This window comes from Dermacentor albipictus, chromosome 8 (genome assembly GCF_038994185.2).
Source record: "Dermacentor albipictus isolate Rhodes 1998 colony chromosome 8, USDA_Dalb.pri_finalv2, whole genome shotgun sequence".
Classification (NCBI taxonomy): Eukaryota; Metazoa; Arthropoda; class Arachnida; order Ixodida; family Ixodidae; genus Dermacentor; species Dermacentor albipictus.
The window spans coordinates 50,177,750-50,191,846 of NC_091828.1; the positions used below are offsets into that span (position 1 = coordinate 50,177,750).

The 14,097-nt window shown below is 47.3% G+C and overlaps 1 protein-coding gene across 2 annotated transcripts in view; it reads left to right on the forward strand.

Moving 5' to 3' along the window:
- Nucleotides 1-14,097, forward strand: part of LOC139048771 (zinc finger protein 239-like) — a 96,481-nt gene that overhangs the window by 52,404 nt on the left and 29,980 nt on the right. Inside the window, exon 3 of one of the 2 annotated variants that reach the window (XM_070523362.1) lies at nucleotides 13,274-13,405. The exons of the other annotated variant lie outside the window; for it this stretch is intronic. Coding sequence (XP_070379463.1) covers nucleotides 13,274-13,405 — 132 coding nt within the window. The remainder of the gene's footprint in view (nucleotides 1-13,273; nucleotides 13,406-14,097) is intronic. 2 annotated transcript variants of the gene reach the window in all.

Below are 14,097 nucleotides of genomic sequence, written 5' to 3' on the forward strand. Positions count from 1 at the left end.
AACAATACGAATGACTACAAAGCCGCATTCCTCAACTGCAGAGATGACGTCTCTTGTCCAGGCATACAAATCTCTACCGCTGAGCTGCTTTGTAAAGTAATACGAACATGGGATTTTGTACGAGCTGGACACTCCTTGGAGTACGAAACATAAGACACGGTTAGCAAGTATTTCGCTCTTGGTGCATGGAGCACCGTTTTCTGGCTTGTCTTTTAGTCCAAATACTACGTCAGACTTTCGATCATATATGCACTTCGGCTTTATAGCAGCTTCATCTATTATTAAAGAAGCCATGTGCTGTTTGTGGCTGAGAAGGGAAGCTTCGTGTACCAACCTCTCCCTTATGGCGCTACTCATTCCAGAAGAAGTTGGGCTAGGGCCGACAAATCGCTGCAGTGTGCACTTGTGTGGCAGTGTGAGCAGTTCAGTTCGGGCATGATCATAGCCTTTCGGTGAAAGAAAGCGCCATATGACGCACTCTCTGATTACTTCTTCAGGGTAACACTGGGATTTCTTCTTGTAGCCGTCAATTTGGTGAAGCAAAAAGACAGCTTTTTTCTCTCCGTTTTCGGCGTCCGCAGCAATATTTTTCAACGATGAGTAGCGCTTGTCGTCACGATATGAAGAGATCACCTTTGTCTGTGCTTCTAGTTGCTGCTGTGCTTTCGAACACTTGGAGCGGTAATACGCTACCTGTGAACGAAGCCTTGCCGCGATTAATCGGCTACGACTTGACTGCTGCGCATCGTACGTGTTTGCTGTTTGCGTGCATGTACTAGCTTTGTGCTCGGTTTCATGCTCCGTCGACTCTAAAACTGCATTGTCGCGATCTTCTGGCTCTGCTTTTCGTTTTTCTCGCTTGCTAGGAGGAGCAGTGTCTCGGACTTTTGGGGTCCTACGTGGTTTCTTCGCACTGGGTGCTAAGTAAGATGGATAGCCTTCAAATACGGTTGGAACCGCACCGGGAACCAGTTTTCTTATTTTGCAATCACTGACATAGTCAGTCACCAAAAAGTGCCTACTGCATACTGTTGTAGATGGTGATTTGTCATTAATGACGAGATTTTCCCGAGAAATGTTTCTTTGCCACTTGGCGCACAGTTCCTGATCAGCTGGAAACTGGTGAAACGACACACCGGGAGTCTTTCCGGACCGCGACTGACAAAACGGCACACAGCAGTACACCATAGCGACGATCTTGACATGCGAAACTTCACAAGTCTGTGACGGGAGTATCCATGAAAAGTCAGATGCACAAACTTACTGCGAAACTTTACCTTGTCGGCAAGGCGAGCGAAGCATGCGGCAGGCGTGTAGATACGTAACTTCACAAGACAAACCTTTCACGCACGCGTTTCAACACAGTGAAGGGAACCAGCACATGAAAAAACGTGCCCGGACGCGCACCGACTTGTTCAAAACACGGCGCCGCACGCCGCAGCGAGGGCCACTGGAAAAAAATTCAGTGAGGGTTGGCTCGGGGCGCCCTCTCGCGGAGAACAGCGGTGCGGCAGCGCAGAGAAATATGCATTGTCCCCTCGACGCCTGCTCAGGCCGTAAAGGAGAGCGCGCGTCGAGACCGGCCGTGGCTGTAGCTTGAAGTGGGACACGCCGAGGTAATCGCATATGGTAGCGATAAAGCATCGCGCACGGTCGTGCACGGTGCATCCATAGTGCACGGTTGCAGAGTTCAGATACGAAGCAACGACCATCGTAAAGACAATACAACTGTAAAGGCAATACAACCGTAAAGGCAATACAACCTTGAGGCAAGCTGTGCACCCGCCCATGTCTTCTCTGGAGGCGGGCCAAACGACCTTGAAGCCCTGTGGGAGGTCATCCAGTCAGTGATCAAGAAGAGCTCAACAAGTTGCAGACACCTTAAACTCCAACTGCGCTATCTATTGTCGACGTTGTCTGGGAGGAACTGAGGCAGGTCATACGGGATCCAGAGCGTGAGCCAAAGCCGATGCGGCGCACCCCAACGTACGCCGACATACTCGGGCTAGCCGCAGTACACAGTAGTGGAGCAGTTGCGACGACCGTTTCCTACCCGCCGAAGTACGCAGTACACATCGTCTAGTGGAACCATCGGCTGCCTATCAGCCTTCAGCACATAGTGTACCTCGTTTTGTAGAACAAAGGCCCCGGAAAAGTGTCATCTGGCGTGACCACGAGAGCAGGCCTCTGTGTTTTCACTGCAGAGAAGTGGGTCACCTGTATAGGTTCTGCCCATACCATCAAGCTGGATTAAGGGGTTTTCCTTTAAGTGCACCATGCCCCCGAAACGGTGAACGGTCAGCAGAGATAGAAGAATACTTGTCCACGCACCAAAGCCCCATTACTCCTCGCCAACATCAACCACGGTCACCGTCGCCCATGCGCTACCGATCGCCTAGCCGACACGCATCTCCAAGATCGCCTAGGCGTCATTCACCAAGCCCACACCAGGAAAACTTAAGCAAGCGACTTGTGGAGGTGAAGCCGCTAATAACCAGAGTTACGAAGATCCTCCAACACGGTTCCGGTATGATGACGATATAATTCCAGTAAACAGGTGCAGGAATGAAACGATTACATCGGATTTGCAGTTGATAATAGACGGATGCGAGCTGAATGCCTTAGTCGACACAGGCGCTGATTATTCAGTAATAAGCTTCAAGATGGCGAAGCATCTGAAAAAAGTTGTGACGCAGTGGACTGGACCGCAGATACGCATGGCAGGCAGTCATCTTATTACGACCCTTGGCCGATGCACCGCAAGGTTTACGATAAAAGGCTTCGCTTATGTTTCTGACTTTATTGTACTGCCAGAATGTTCAAGGGAACTTATATTGGGGATGGATTTTCTACAAGCTAACGGCGCCATAATTAACCTATGTAGGTTCAGTGTGTATTTCTCGACAAAACAAGCTATACCTGTGGAAGAATCGGAGGAGCGACGTCTTGCTGCACCGCGCGTCGTTGATTATAATATAACTGTGCTGGCACACTGCAGTATAATGGTTCTTGTGGAGAATGAAACATTTTACAACCGCGAAGGCATAGTGGATGGGAACATAGAGCTCCTTTTCAACAAAGGTATTTGCGTGGCTCAGGATCTTGTTCACATAAACAATGGTCGTGCAAATGTCACACGAATCTTGGAAATGAATTCCAACACATCGCACAAAAAAACCGCTACTGCCTATTTCCACGAGTTCTGTGTAGCGACCGAATTATGCAGCCTAACGACAACATCAACTGCTCTGCCAGTGTCGACATATCAATTACCGTCAACCTGAGACTCCCGGAAGCCCAAAAGAAACAGATATATGCCCTGATAAAGAAATTTTCTGACTCCTTCTCCACTTCCTCGAAGATAAAGCGCACGTCTGTTGCAAAGCACAGAATAATAACAGAGGATGCCACAAGACCGGTATGCCAGCACCCGTATCGAGTTTAACCAAAAGAAAGGGAGATCATCAAGAAGCAAGTGGAGGAAATGCTTTCAGACGACATTATTCAGCCTTCCAGCAGCCCATGGGCATCTGCCGTGGTGCTCGTTAAGAAAAAAGATAACACACTTCGATTCTGCGTCGACTACCGTAAATTGAACAGCGTAACTAAGCGGGATGTATACCTCCTTCCACGTATCGGCAATGTGTTAGATCGGCTCCGATGTGCAAAAGCTTTTCTGTTCCCTGGATCACAAGAGGGGATATTGGTAAATAGAGGTGGATGAGTGGGACCGTGAAAATGCAGCATTCATAACCCGTGAGGGCCTCTATGAATTTAAAGCGCTTCCGTTCGGCCTCTGTTCCACGCCTGCGACGTTCCAGCAAATGGTGGACACTGTGCTCGCAGGATTGAAACAGCAGTCGTGCTTAGTGTATTTGGATGGTGTGGTCATATTTTCCACAACATTTGACCAACATCTAGAGCGCCTGCGACTAGCATTAGGAGCTATTCGCACAGCAGACTTGACAATTAAGCTGGAAAAATGTCAATTTGGTTTCAATTAACTTCAGTTTCTCAGACACGTCATCAGTGCTGAAGGCGTTCGGCCAGATCCCAAAAAGACAGCAGTTGTTGCAAGATTCCTGACACTCACAGACAAAAAGGCAATGCGATGTTTTTTGGGTTTATACGCATACTACAGAAGATTTGTGGAAAACTTTTTTAAGATTGCTGAACCCCTACAATACTAACAAGAGAAGATAACCTTTCATGTGGAAAAGCGAACAAGACACCTTTGACGACTTAAGGAAACACCTGCAAGCTTCTCCAATACTTGCCCATTTTGATGAGACAGCCAACACAAGCTTATATTGATGCGAGTAACGTCGGCCTCAGTGCCGTACTAGTGCATTGTAAGAACGGCCAGGAGAAAGTAATAGCTTATGCCAGCCGTAAGTTCTCGAAAGCAGAGGCAAACTACTCAGCCACCGAGAAACAGCGTCTTGCAGTTATTTGGGCAATATGTAAATTTCGACCCTACCTCTATGGTAGACCATTCAGAGCATTCAGTGATCACCATTTGCTTTGCTGGCTAGTGAATCTGAAGAATCCATCCTGACGACTAGCCAGATGGAGCCTTAGGCTTCAAGAGTATGATATTACTGTTGTATACTGATCTGGGAGGAAACAGTGATGCCGACTGCTTGTCACGTGCACCAGTCGAGACAACTGCGTCAGAAGAAGAGGATTTCTCATTCTGTGGCATTGTTGACTCGTCACAAATAACTCAACAAGAATGAGATGACCCTGAATTGCTTCCACTTATACAGTGCCTGCAGGGACTCGACGTTCAACTCCCGCATATTTTTTCTAGAGGGCTATCCTTGTTCTGTCTGCGAGAAAGTGTCCTCTACAAGAGAAACTTCGAGAACAGCGAGACAAAGTTTTTACTTGTCGTACCCACAGCTATGTAAGAAATTTTTCCATGCATGTCACAATGAACAGCCATCTGGACATATGGGTGTGAGCCGTACAGTCACCAGGATTCGACTGAAATACTACTGGCCCAAGTTATTAGCATCAGTGCAGCACTATGTCAAGACTTGTCGCGAGTGTCAAAGGGACAAGACTCCATCCGTGAAACCGGCATGCCTCCTCAGCCAATAGAGCCACCAAAAGCCCCATTCCAACAAGTCGGTATGGACCTCTTTGGACCCATCCCAACATCATCTTTAGGCAAAAAGTTGATAGTTGTGGCCACGAACTATCTGACTCGTTACGCAGTAACTGATTCCCTGTACAGTGCAACGGCTGTTTAAGTTGCAAAATTTTTTAACAATATCGTTCTCAGGCATGACGCTCCCAGTTATTACCGATGGTGGAACAGCCTTTACTGCGGACCTCATGAAATGCTTGTTGCAAATGGCACATACTGATCATAGGAGAACTACAGTGTACCACCCTCAGACAAACGGTTTAACTGAATGCCTCAACAGAACACTGGCTAGCATGCTTTTGATGTACGTCGACATTGAACATAGGCTGTGGGATGAAATTTTGCCGTACGTCACCTTCGCATATAATACGGCTGTTCAAGAAGCAACACGAGTTGCCTCGTTTGAACTTGTATTCGGCCGAGCAGTAACCACAACTTTGGATGCTATGTTGCCGTTAGATGAAGAAAATAACTCATCTGACCTAGAGGATTCCTTGCAAAGAGCCGAGGAGACACGACAGATGGTGACGTACCGAATACGTCGCCAACAACGCATCGGCTCATTATCAGCCCAGTGACAAGGTGTGGGTATGGACCCCAGTGCGACGCCTTGGACTGTCTGAAAAGCTTCTGTGCCGATACTTCGGCCCTTACGAAATACTTCATCGTATAAGCGACATCACTTACGAAGTGAAATCCACTGGACACGAGAGCCCAAGACGGCGCAACTCCACGGAAGTTGTACATGTTGTCCGCATGAAACCCTACCAGGAGAGGTCATGAACAACAGCAACAATAACAAAAAAAAGTGAGCGCCCACAGGAACCCCTACATCCTCTCACGCATCGGGCCGATGCAGTAAGGAGGGGGATAATGCCACGACAACTTGGTCACATTTAAATTGCGCACCCTTCGTATTGGACACTGTGCACACCATACCGTGGTGTTCAGCAACAACAGGCAGCGATCTTCGTGGCACGAGTAGCCGGTTGGAACCGGCTTGCACGCCACGCGCATGAGGTATGACGTGGGAAGAAAGAAGAAGACGGTTCGAGGCCAGTTTTAGAGCGTGACTGCCGGGGATTTCTTCATGACCACAGTGACTTTTAGTTGCAGGCACAGGTTCACCCTTAATAGATATCGTTGTTCTGCTAACCAGTGGTCCTTGCCATCGTGATATATTTCTTAATTATACATGCATGCACCCGGTATCTCCTGTAGCAGTACCAGCACCGATGGGTCTGATACGTGTACCGACAGGCCTTTAGAGTGTTTTCGAATGCGCCTGGGGCAGTTTGAGCTCTTAAGGGCAGTAAAAGACATGCATTCATTTTTTACAACTGGCCGATTTTTCGGACTCCTAGGGAGTTCAAAAAATCGGACGTTGACTGTGCAACTGACCAAGAAGATCCTTCAAATGGTCCGTGGGGCAAATGAGCGGCGGAAGGAAGACGAGAACAGAAAGGACCTATGCATTGAGGAACTAATGGAAATGGAAGCGTGCGGCCGCCATTTTGAAGGAGCTTGAGCTCAAAAAACTGTGTTGGCTGATGCCGAGATGCAGGTGTCCCTCATCCAAACCAAAATAAACTCTTTAAAGAAGTGAAACACAACACTGAGGCATTTTGCACGGGCTGAGAGTATGTTAGGACAGTTGAGGTTCACTTACGAGCTGTTGAGAGAGAATCTCAATTGTGACAAAGTTCAGGCCTCATACCACTGAGCTTGCTATCAGTTGATAGAACTTGCTCATATTCGAAAATGTTTGCTTCTGTATGTATCTCCTTTTTGTTTGTATTTGAGAATGTAAGACTCAATTTGAAAATTTCTTTCGAAGACATTTTATTTGCTGTGCATATTACTAACCCCCCCTTCTATTCTCTTTTTGAATAACGTAAACACTGCTACTTAGTATTATAACTGGATTCAGTCGTTTTCTTTAAAAACATTTTCACAGAGTGGCGGCATCGGGCGATATGGTTTCAGCCCATCTTGACATAAAATGTAGTTCTGCGTCACTCAGGGAATTTTGCAAAGGCACTCGGGGAAAACATGGAAAACTCGGGGAACTTGGAAATGTAAACTTGATAGACACCCTACTCTCACTTTGTAAGTTTTTAGCTTTCTGAAAAATTATTTTTATAGGTGGACTTCACAAATAGGGTCACATGAAGCATTCAAATGCAAAAATATTCTCGCGTGGTAGTGACAGTCAAGAAACACAGCAGCAAAGGTGTCAGTAGCTTGACTAATTTTTTATTGGGTGTACCTGCTCCCACAAAAGCGAGTTACACTCAAAGCACAGTGATAGTGGCCAATAAAGTCGGCGATCATCGAAAATCTGAACTGGCGGTCAAGTGCATTGGCTCTTACACTTGAGTCATCGAAGTTTTCGGAGTGATTCACGGATAATTCACGTCGCGCATACAATCAGATTACACAAGCTTTGGTGAAAACAGACAACGTAAAGAACCATTTATAAAATTCCAATAAGTTCCAATCATACAGGTGTGTGTTACACTGAGCGACAATTTTAAGTTGTTAATGGGTGAAATGCAGTCCTCGAGAAAATAAGTACATGTGACAATGCCCCCCTTTTACAGGGCATTGTCCTGATGCTACAAACACGAGCACAAGAAACTAAAGCACATTCAGTGAAGAGAAACAGCAAACAAAGAAACAAATTCCCAAAGTTGGCATTGGTAGAAGGGCTTAAGGCGCATAACATGGACTATTTCAGGCCGTGAGCGGCGCCGCTTTGATTGTGAAATGCCGTCTGGCACAAGCTCGTAGTCCCGTGCGCCATTACATCGGATGATTTTGTATGGTCTGAATTAGCATCGCAAAAGCTTCTCGTTAAGTCCTTGTCATCTCACTGGAGTCCAAACCCAAACTCGCTCACCGGGCTAGTATTCGACGTAGCGTCGCCAAAGATTGTAGTGTCGGCTGTCGGTCCTCTACTGGTTTTCGATCTGCAACTGAGTGAGCTGTCGAGCTTCTTCGATGTGCTGGAGATAGGCGGCAATGTCAAGATTCTCTTTATCGATAACGTGCGGCAGCATGGCGTCAAAAGTTGTCAGGTTCTTGCCGTAAACCAGCTTTAACGGCACAGTCTGCTTAGTTTCTTGCACCACCAGGTTGTAAGCGAAGGTTACATACCGCAGGACAGCATGCCACGTCTTGTGTTCGATGTCAACGTATATCGCTAACATGTCGGCGAGCATCTTGTTTCAGACGTTCCGTTAGGCCATTCATCTGCAAGTGGTAGACAGTGGTCCTCTGGTGAGTTGTCTGGCTGCACTGCAGTATGGCTTGAGTAAGCTCAGCTGTGAAAGCCATTCGTCTGTCAGTAATGAGGAGTTCTGGTGCACCATGTCGTAGCAGAATGTTCTCGACGAAAAATTTGGCTACTTACGCTGCACTGCCTTTCGGCAGTGCTTTCTTTTCAGCATAGCAGGTAAGCTAGTCGGTGGCCACAACGATCCACTTGTTTCCAGATGTTGACTTCGGAAAGGGTCTCAACGAATCCATCCCGATCTGCTGATCTGCTGCTGGTTGGCAAGAAGGCAGGATCGGTCGTAGTAAACCCTCAGGCCTTGTCGATGGTGTCTTGCTTCGCTGGCAGTCACGGCATGTCTTGACGTAGCGGGCAACGTCGGTGGTCAGGTGGGGCCAATAGTACTTCCCTGGTATTCGTGCAAGTGTACGGGAAAACCGAAGGTGCCCTGCTGCATGATCGTCGTGCACGGTGCGCAAGACGTCTGGCTGGAGTGTGGCTGGCACAACGAGAAAGTAGCTTGCGCGGACTAGGAAGAAGTTCTTTGTACGAGGACGTTGTTGCGCAAGCAAAACGAAGACATTCCACACTGAAATACCCTCAGCACGTCAGTCTTGCCTTCTAAGTACTCTACGAAGATTCGTAACTCCACATCTACTTGTGGCTTTTCGATGAATTCAACTACAGTTAGTGTTCCTAGGAAGGTGGCGGCATCCAGTTCGTCTTGCGGTGGCGGGTCACTAGGGGCACATGGCAGGCAGTCTCTGTCAGAATGCTTTCTCCCGGACTTATACTCACTGGTGATATCAAATTCTTGGAGTCTGAGGCCCCATCAGATTAGGCAACTCAAAGGATCCTTTAAGTTTGGCAGCCAACACAAGGCGTGGTTGTTGCTTACCACTATGAAGTGCCTTCCATGTATGCAAAGCCTTTCTCTTTCTCTTTCACAGAATCTTTCTTTCTTATTCACAGAATAAGTTGCTTCCTCTTTTGACAGGAACCTGCTAACGTAAGCTATTACGCTTTCAACTCTGTACTTCCTTTGAACAGTCATGGCACAAAGGCCTACGCTACTTGCATCAGTGCGGGTTTCCACCTCGGTGTCTTCGTCGAAGTGTGAAAGCACTGGTGGTGACTGCAGACATTGTTTCAGCTCCTCAAATGCGCCATCCTGCTGAGTTTCCCATTTAAAGTCTACGTCGGCTTTCGTGAGATTAGTTAAGGGTTCCATAATTTTTGAAAAGTCTTACAAAGAGTCTGTAATAGGGCCAGAGGCCAAGGAAACAGTGGACTGCCTTCTTGTCGATGGGCTGTGGGAACTTAGTGATGGCAGCTATCTTCTGTGTGTAAGGACGGACTACAGACTTACTGATGACATGGCCTAGCAGGAGAAGTTCTTCGTAAGCATAACGGCGCTTTTCCTGCTTCAGGGTGAGTCCAGACAATCGCCTCGAGTAATGTTTGAGGCCACCTCAGGTTATCTTCGAAATTCATGGCAAAGACTACAACATCATCCAAGTAGATGAGACAAGTCTGCCACTTCACTCCTGCCAAGACTGTCCATCACATGCTTGAACATGGTAAGCTCAAAGCAAAGTCCGAATGGCATCACCTTGAACTCGAAAAGACAGTGTGATAAACATGGTCTTCTCTCAGTTCCTTTTGTTGACTTCCATTTTCCAATAACTAGTCTGGAAGTCCTTCAAAAAAAGGTGCTTAGCATTGCAAAGTCGATCTAATGCATCGTCTATTCGTGGGAGGCGGTATATGTCCTTTTTGGCGATTTTTGTTCAAGCGGCGATAATCAATGTAGCACAGACTTTCATCCTTCTTCAGTAAAACCTTAGGAGACACCCACGGGCTTTTAGACAGCTGGATGATGTCATTGCACAGAATTTTATTGGCTTGTTGCCTTATAGCTTCTCATTCTCGCTGCGAAAGTTGGTAAGGGCTCTGGTGGAGTGGTCGAGCAGATTCTTCTGTTACTATGCGATGCTTTGCAACTGGTGTTGGCGAATCTTCGATGACATTGCAAAGCAGTCTTTGTATCATCAGAGAAGACTTTCGAGCTGTTGTTGGTTACTCATGGGGAGGCTTGAATTTATTTGAAAGACTGGTTTGGGAACTATGGTCGTTGAAGCAGATGTGGCAGAGCCAGAAAGGACAAATGCATTGCTGGTTCCCACAATTTCCTCGAAGCATGCAATCGTTGTGCCTCTGCTGATGTGCTTGAACTTAAGGCTGAAGTTGGTAAGCGTTGCTTTCGCTTTTCCTCCATGCAGTCAAGCGATCCCCTTGCGACGCAAATTTCATAATCTAGCAGTAGACTTTGATCACCCTTGATGACAGTTTTTGCATCTGCGGGTGAAATGACAATGCTGGAGCGAGGTGGGATGCACACTTGACCTTCGGGCACAGTCAGGGTGTGGTAACTATGAAAGTTCTTCAGCGGTATTGCTGGATTTTCGGACAGCATTATTGACTTCTACTTCAGCTCGATTATTGCGCCATGTTAGTTGTGGAAGTCGACGTCTCATGAACGCTATTAGAGGACAATGAAGGTGGCAGGGTAAGTCCAGCCATGAACAGTAATCCTGTGTCCGCTAAGTTCCACTGTGTGGCCGTCGAGAAGCACGTCAAGGTCAGTGGTTCTTTGTCTTGCGTTGCAGTTAGATCTTGGTGTTGGATCACGGCTGCATCGTGTTGACCTGTGGCTGTAATGTTGTATCGTCAGGTCTTCTTTTATCGCTGTATTTATGCCTCTAGCCTTCGTCAGGATGGCGGCATCTTGTTGATATGTCTTCGAGATACTCTTTTTATCATCTTTGTCATCAGTGAAGTATCTTTGTTAGTTCGACGAACAGCAACTGCACCTCCATTGGCTGCTGCCTTTAGTTTTCCGGATGTGGGCTGATGACCCGGCCCATGCTTGGCCAGTGTATGGTCGGCGCAGCAGTGACAGGTAGCAGCGTGATGATGGCGAACGGGACAGTTGTGGAGGGCTTTAATGAGTAGCGGCAAGGTACTCGGCGATATCTTGAGGGTGTTCGCTTTGCTGCAGCCGCGGAATATTGACGGTGAACTCTCGTAGCCCCATTTCGTGGCATAAGCACCGATGGTAGACATGACCAGTTTCTTCACAGTGATAGCAGAGCACACGGTGATCAGGGGCATGCCAAACATCAGTCTTCATTAGAACACTGCGAGTGTCGACAGTCGGGTGTGCTGACAGCGGTGGCGGTTAACAATAGAATTGCGGCACTGCGAGGCCCCGGCACATGCGCAGAGGGGGCCATGACTGTGGGTTATGGCAGCATATGTCATCGCTTCTCACTGGGATTGCAGCGATCGAGGTTGTACCTGAGGAACTCCATGTGATCACTGTAGTTCTTTCTTGACCATGTCAGTGACTGAGGCCACCTGAGGTTGCGACAAAGGCAAGATCCTTGCACAGTTCTTCACGCACAATGACCCTAATGGTCTCTTGTAGGTCATCAGATCCCAGTGCTTGGATGGCGCACTGCAGTGTGAGCACTTGGTGGTTATATTGCCTAGTGAACATTTTTAAAGTTTTCTCAATCGTTGCTGCCTCTGTCAAGAACTCGGCTATGGTGTTTGGCAGGTTGCTGATCAATCCGATAAAAAGTTTTTGTTTGACGCCCCGCATCAGGAACCAGACCTTTCCTCCTCTGACATTTCTGGGTCAGCGTACCAGCCAAGACTATTCATTTCTTCCTTGAAGATAGCGATGGTCTCATTGGGGCTCGCTCTTTGCCCACGATGCTTGTGAACGTCTGGGAGAAGCTGCTGCGGAACACGTCCCATGTTGCTAAGGCAGTTTCTTCATTCTCGAACCACATCCTGGCGGAATCTTCCAATGCAAAAAAGATGTGGTGCACCTTGTTGTCGCTGTTCTAGTTGTTAAATGTAGTGATAATATCATACTTACTCTCCAGCCACCTTTCCGTGTCTTCAAATGTTGATTCGTGGAACATCGGTGGCTTCCTGGGCTGCTGCAGCACGATCGGTCTTGGAGACACTGGGGCTGTCATTGTAGCTACTGTCGTGGCCATGCACTTCCTGGTCCTTTCATGTAGAAGTCCGTACTCCAATAGCCGTCCTTGCTGCCTACGGCTAGCTTGCTGGTCCTTGGCGACATTGGCATTGCCCTTGGGTGTCGGGCTTAGATCCCGACTTCGCAGAGGCGTTTGGTACATGAACGCACCAGGCACCTCCACCAGATGTCACGTGGTAGTGACGGTCAAGAAACACAGCAGCAAAATTGTCAATACCTTGAGTAACTTTTTATTCAGGGAACTTGTGTCCATGAAAGCAAGTTACACTCAAAGCACAATGATAGTGGCAAACACAGTCAGCAATTGTCGAAAATTTGAACTGCCGGTCAACCACATTGGCTTTTACACGTGTCATCAAAGTTTCCAGAGAAATCACTGGTACTTAAATATATTCCAGAAAGTACTACACAATTCATGTCACGCATACATGCAATAAGATTACACAAGCTTCGGTGACGACAGACAACGCATAGAACCACCGATAACATTCCAGTAAGTTCATGCAGGTGCGTTTTGTGCTGCATAATAACTTTAAAGTAGTTAGGGGGCGAAATGCAGACCCTGAGAAAAGAATAAGTACATGTGTCAATATTGAGTGAATAAAAAGGACCATTAGGACTTCTTTCATCATACTTGAAATCACCCTCAAGGTCTCTGAATTCTAAAAAAACAAAGGTCAAGAAAGCTTGTCATCAAATATAGCATCTGTGTTCTTTTTTTGGCTTTTCAATATAACTTTTACTTACTTTCTTTTTATTTGTGCAGCATCGAGGCCTGCTATTTCTCCAACTGCCAAATGTGACAACTCAAAGCAAGGAGGCCTCCACCGATGTCACCTATCTGACTATGAGACCTATAAACAGTTTCGCCTGGAAGCACATGCCAGCGTCCATACAGGCAAGACGTCATTTCAGTGCCCTGCATGCCCTCAGAGCTTCCTACGAAAGTGCCACTTCAAAGAACACCTGCGCACCCACACAGGCGAGAAGCCATTTGAGTGCCCTTCATGCTCTCAGAGCTTTTCACAACAAGGCCACCTGAAAGACCACCTACGCACTCACACAGGCGAGAAGCCACATCAGTGCCCTTCATGCTTTCAGAGATTCGCAAAAAAGAACCAACTGAAAGGCCACCTGCGTACCCACACAGGGGAAAAGCCATATCAGTGCCCCTCATGCTCTCAGAGCTTCTCACAAAAGACCAACCTGAAAGTCCACCTGCGTACTCACACAGGCGAGAAGCCATATCAGTGCCCTTCATGCTCTCAGAGCTTCTCACAAAAAGGCAACCTTATGAAACACCTGGTCACCCACACAGGCGAGAAGCCATTTCAGTGCCCTTTCTGCCTTCAGAGCTTCTCATTGAAAAGTGGTATGAAGATGCACCAACGCATTCATACAAATTACCGGCCATACAGTTGCGCTGTCTGCACCAAGTCCTTTACGCGGTCTGATCACTTAAGCCGACATAAGCAGAGAGCAAAGCACAACGATAGTGTAGGGTAGGTCATCAACCCTGTTGAACTAGTCTGAATGAAATATCTATGGACGTGTAGCATGTTTGATAGCGTTGTACTGCATCAGGTAGAG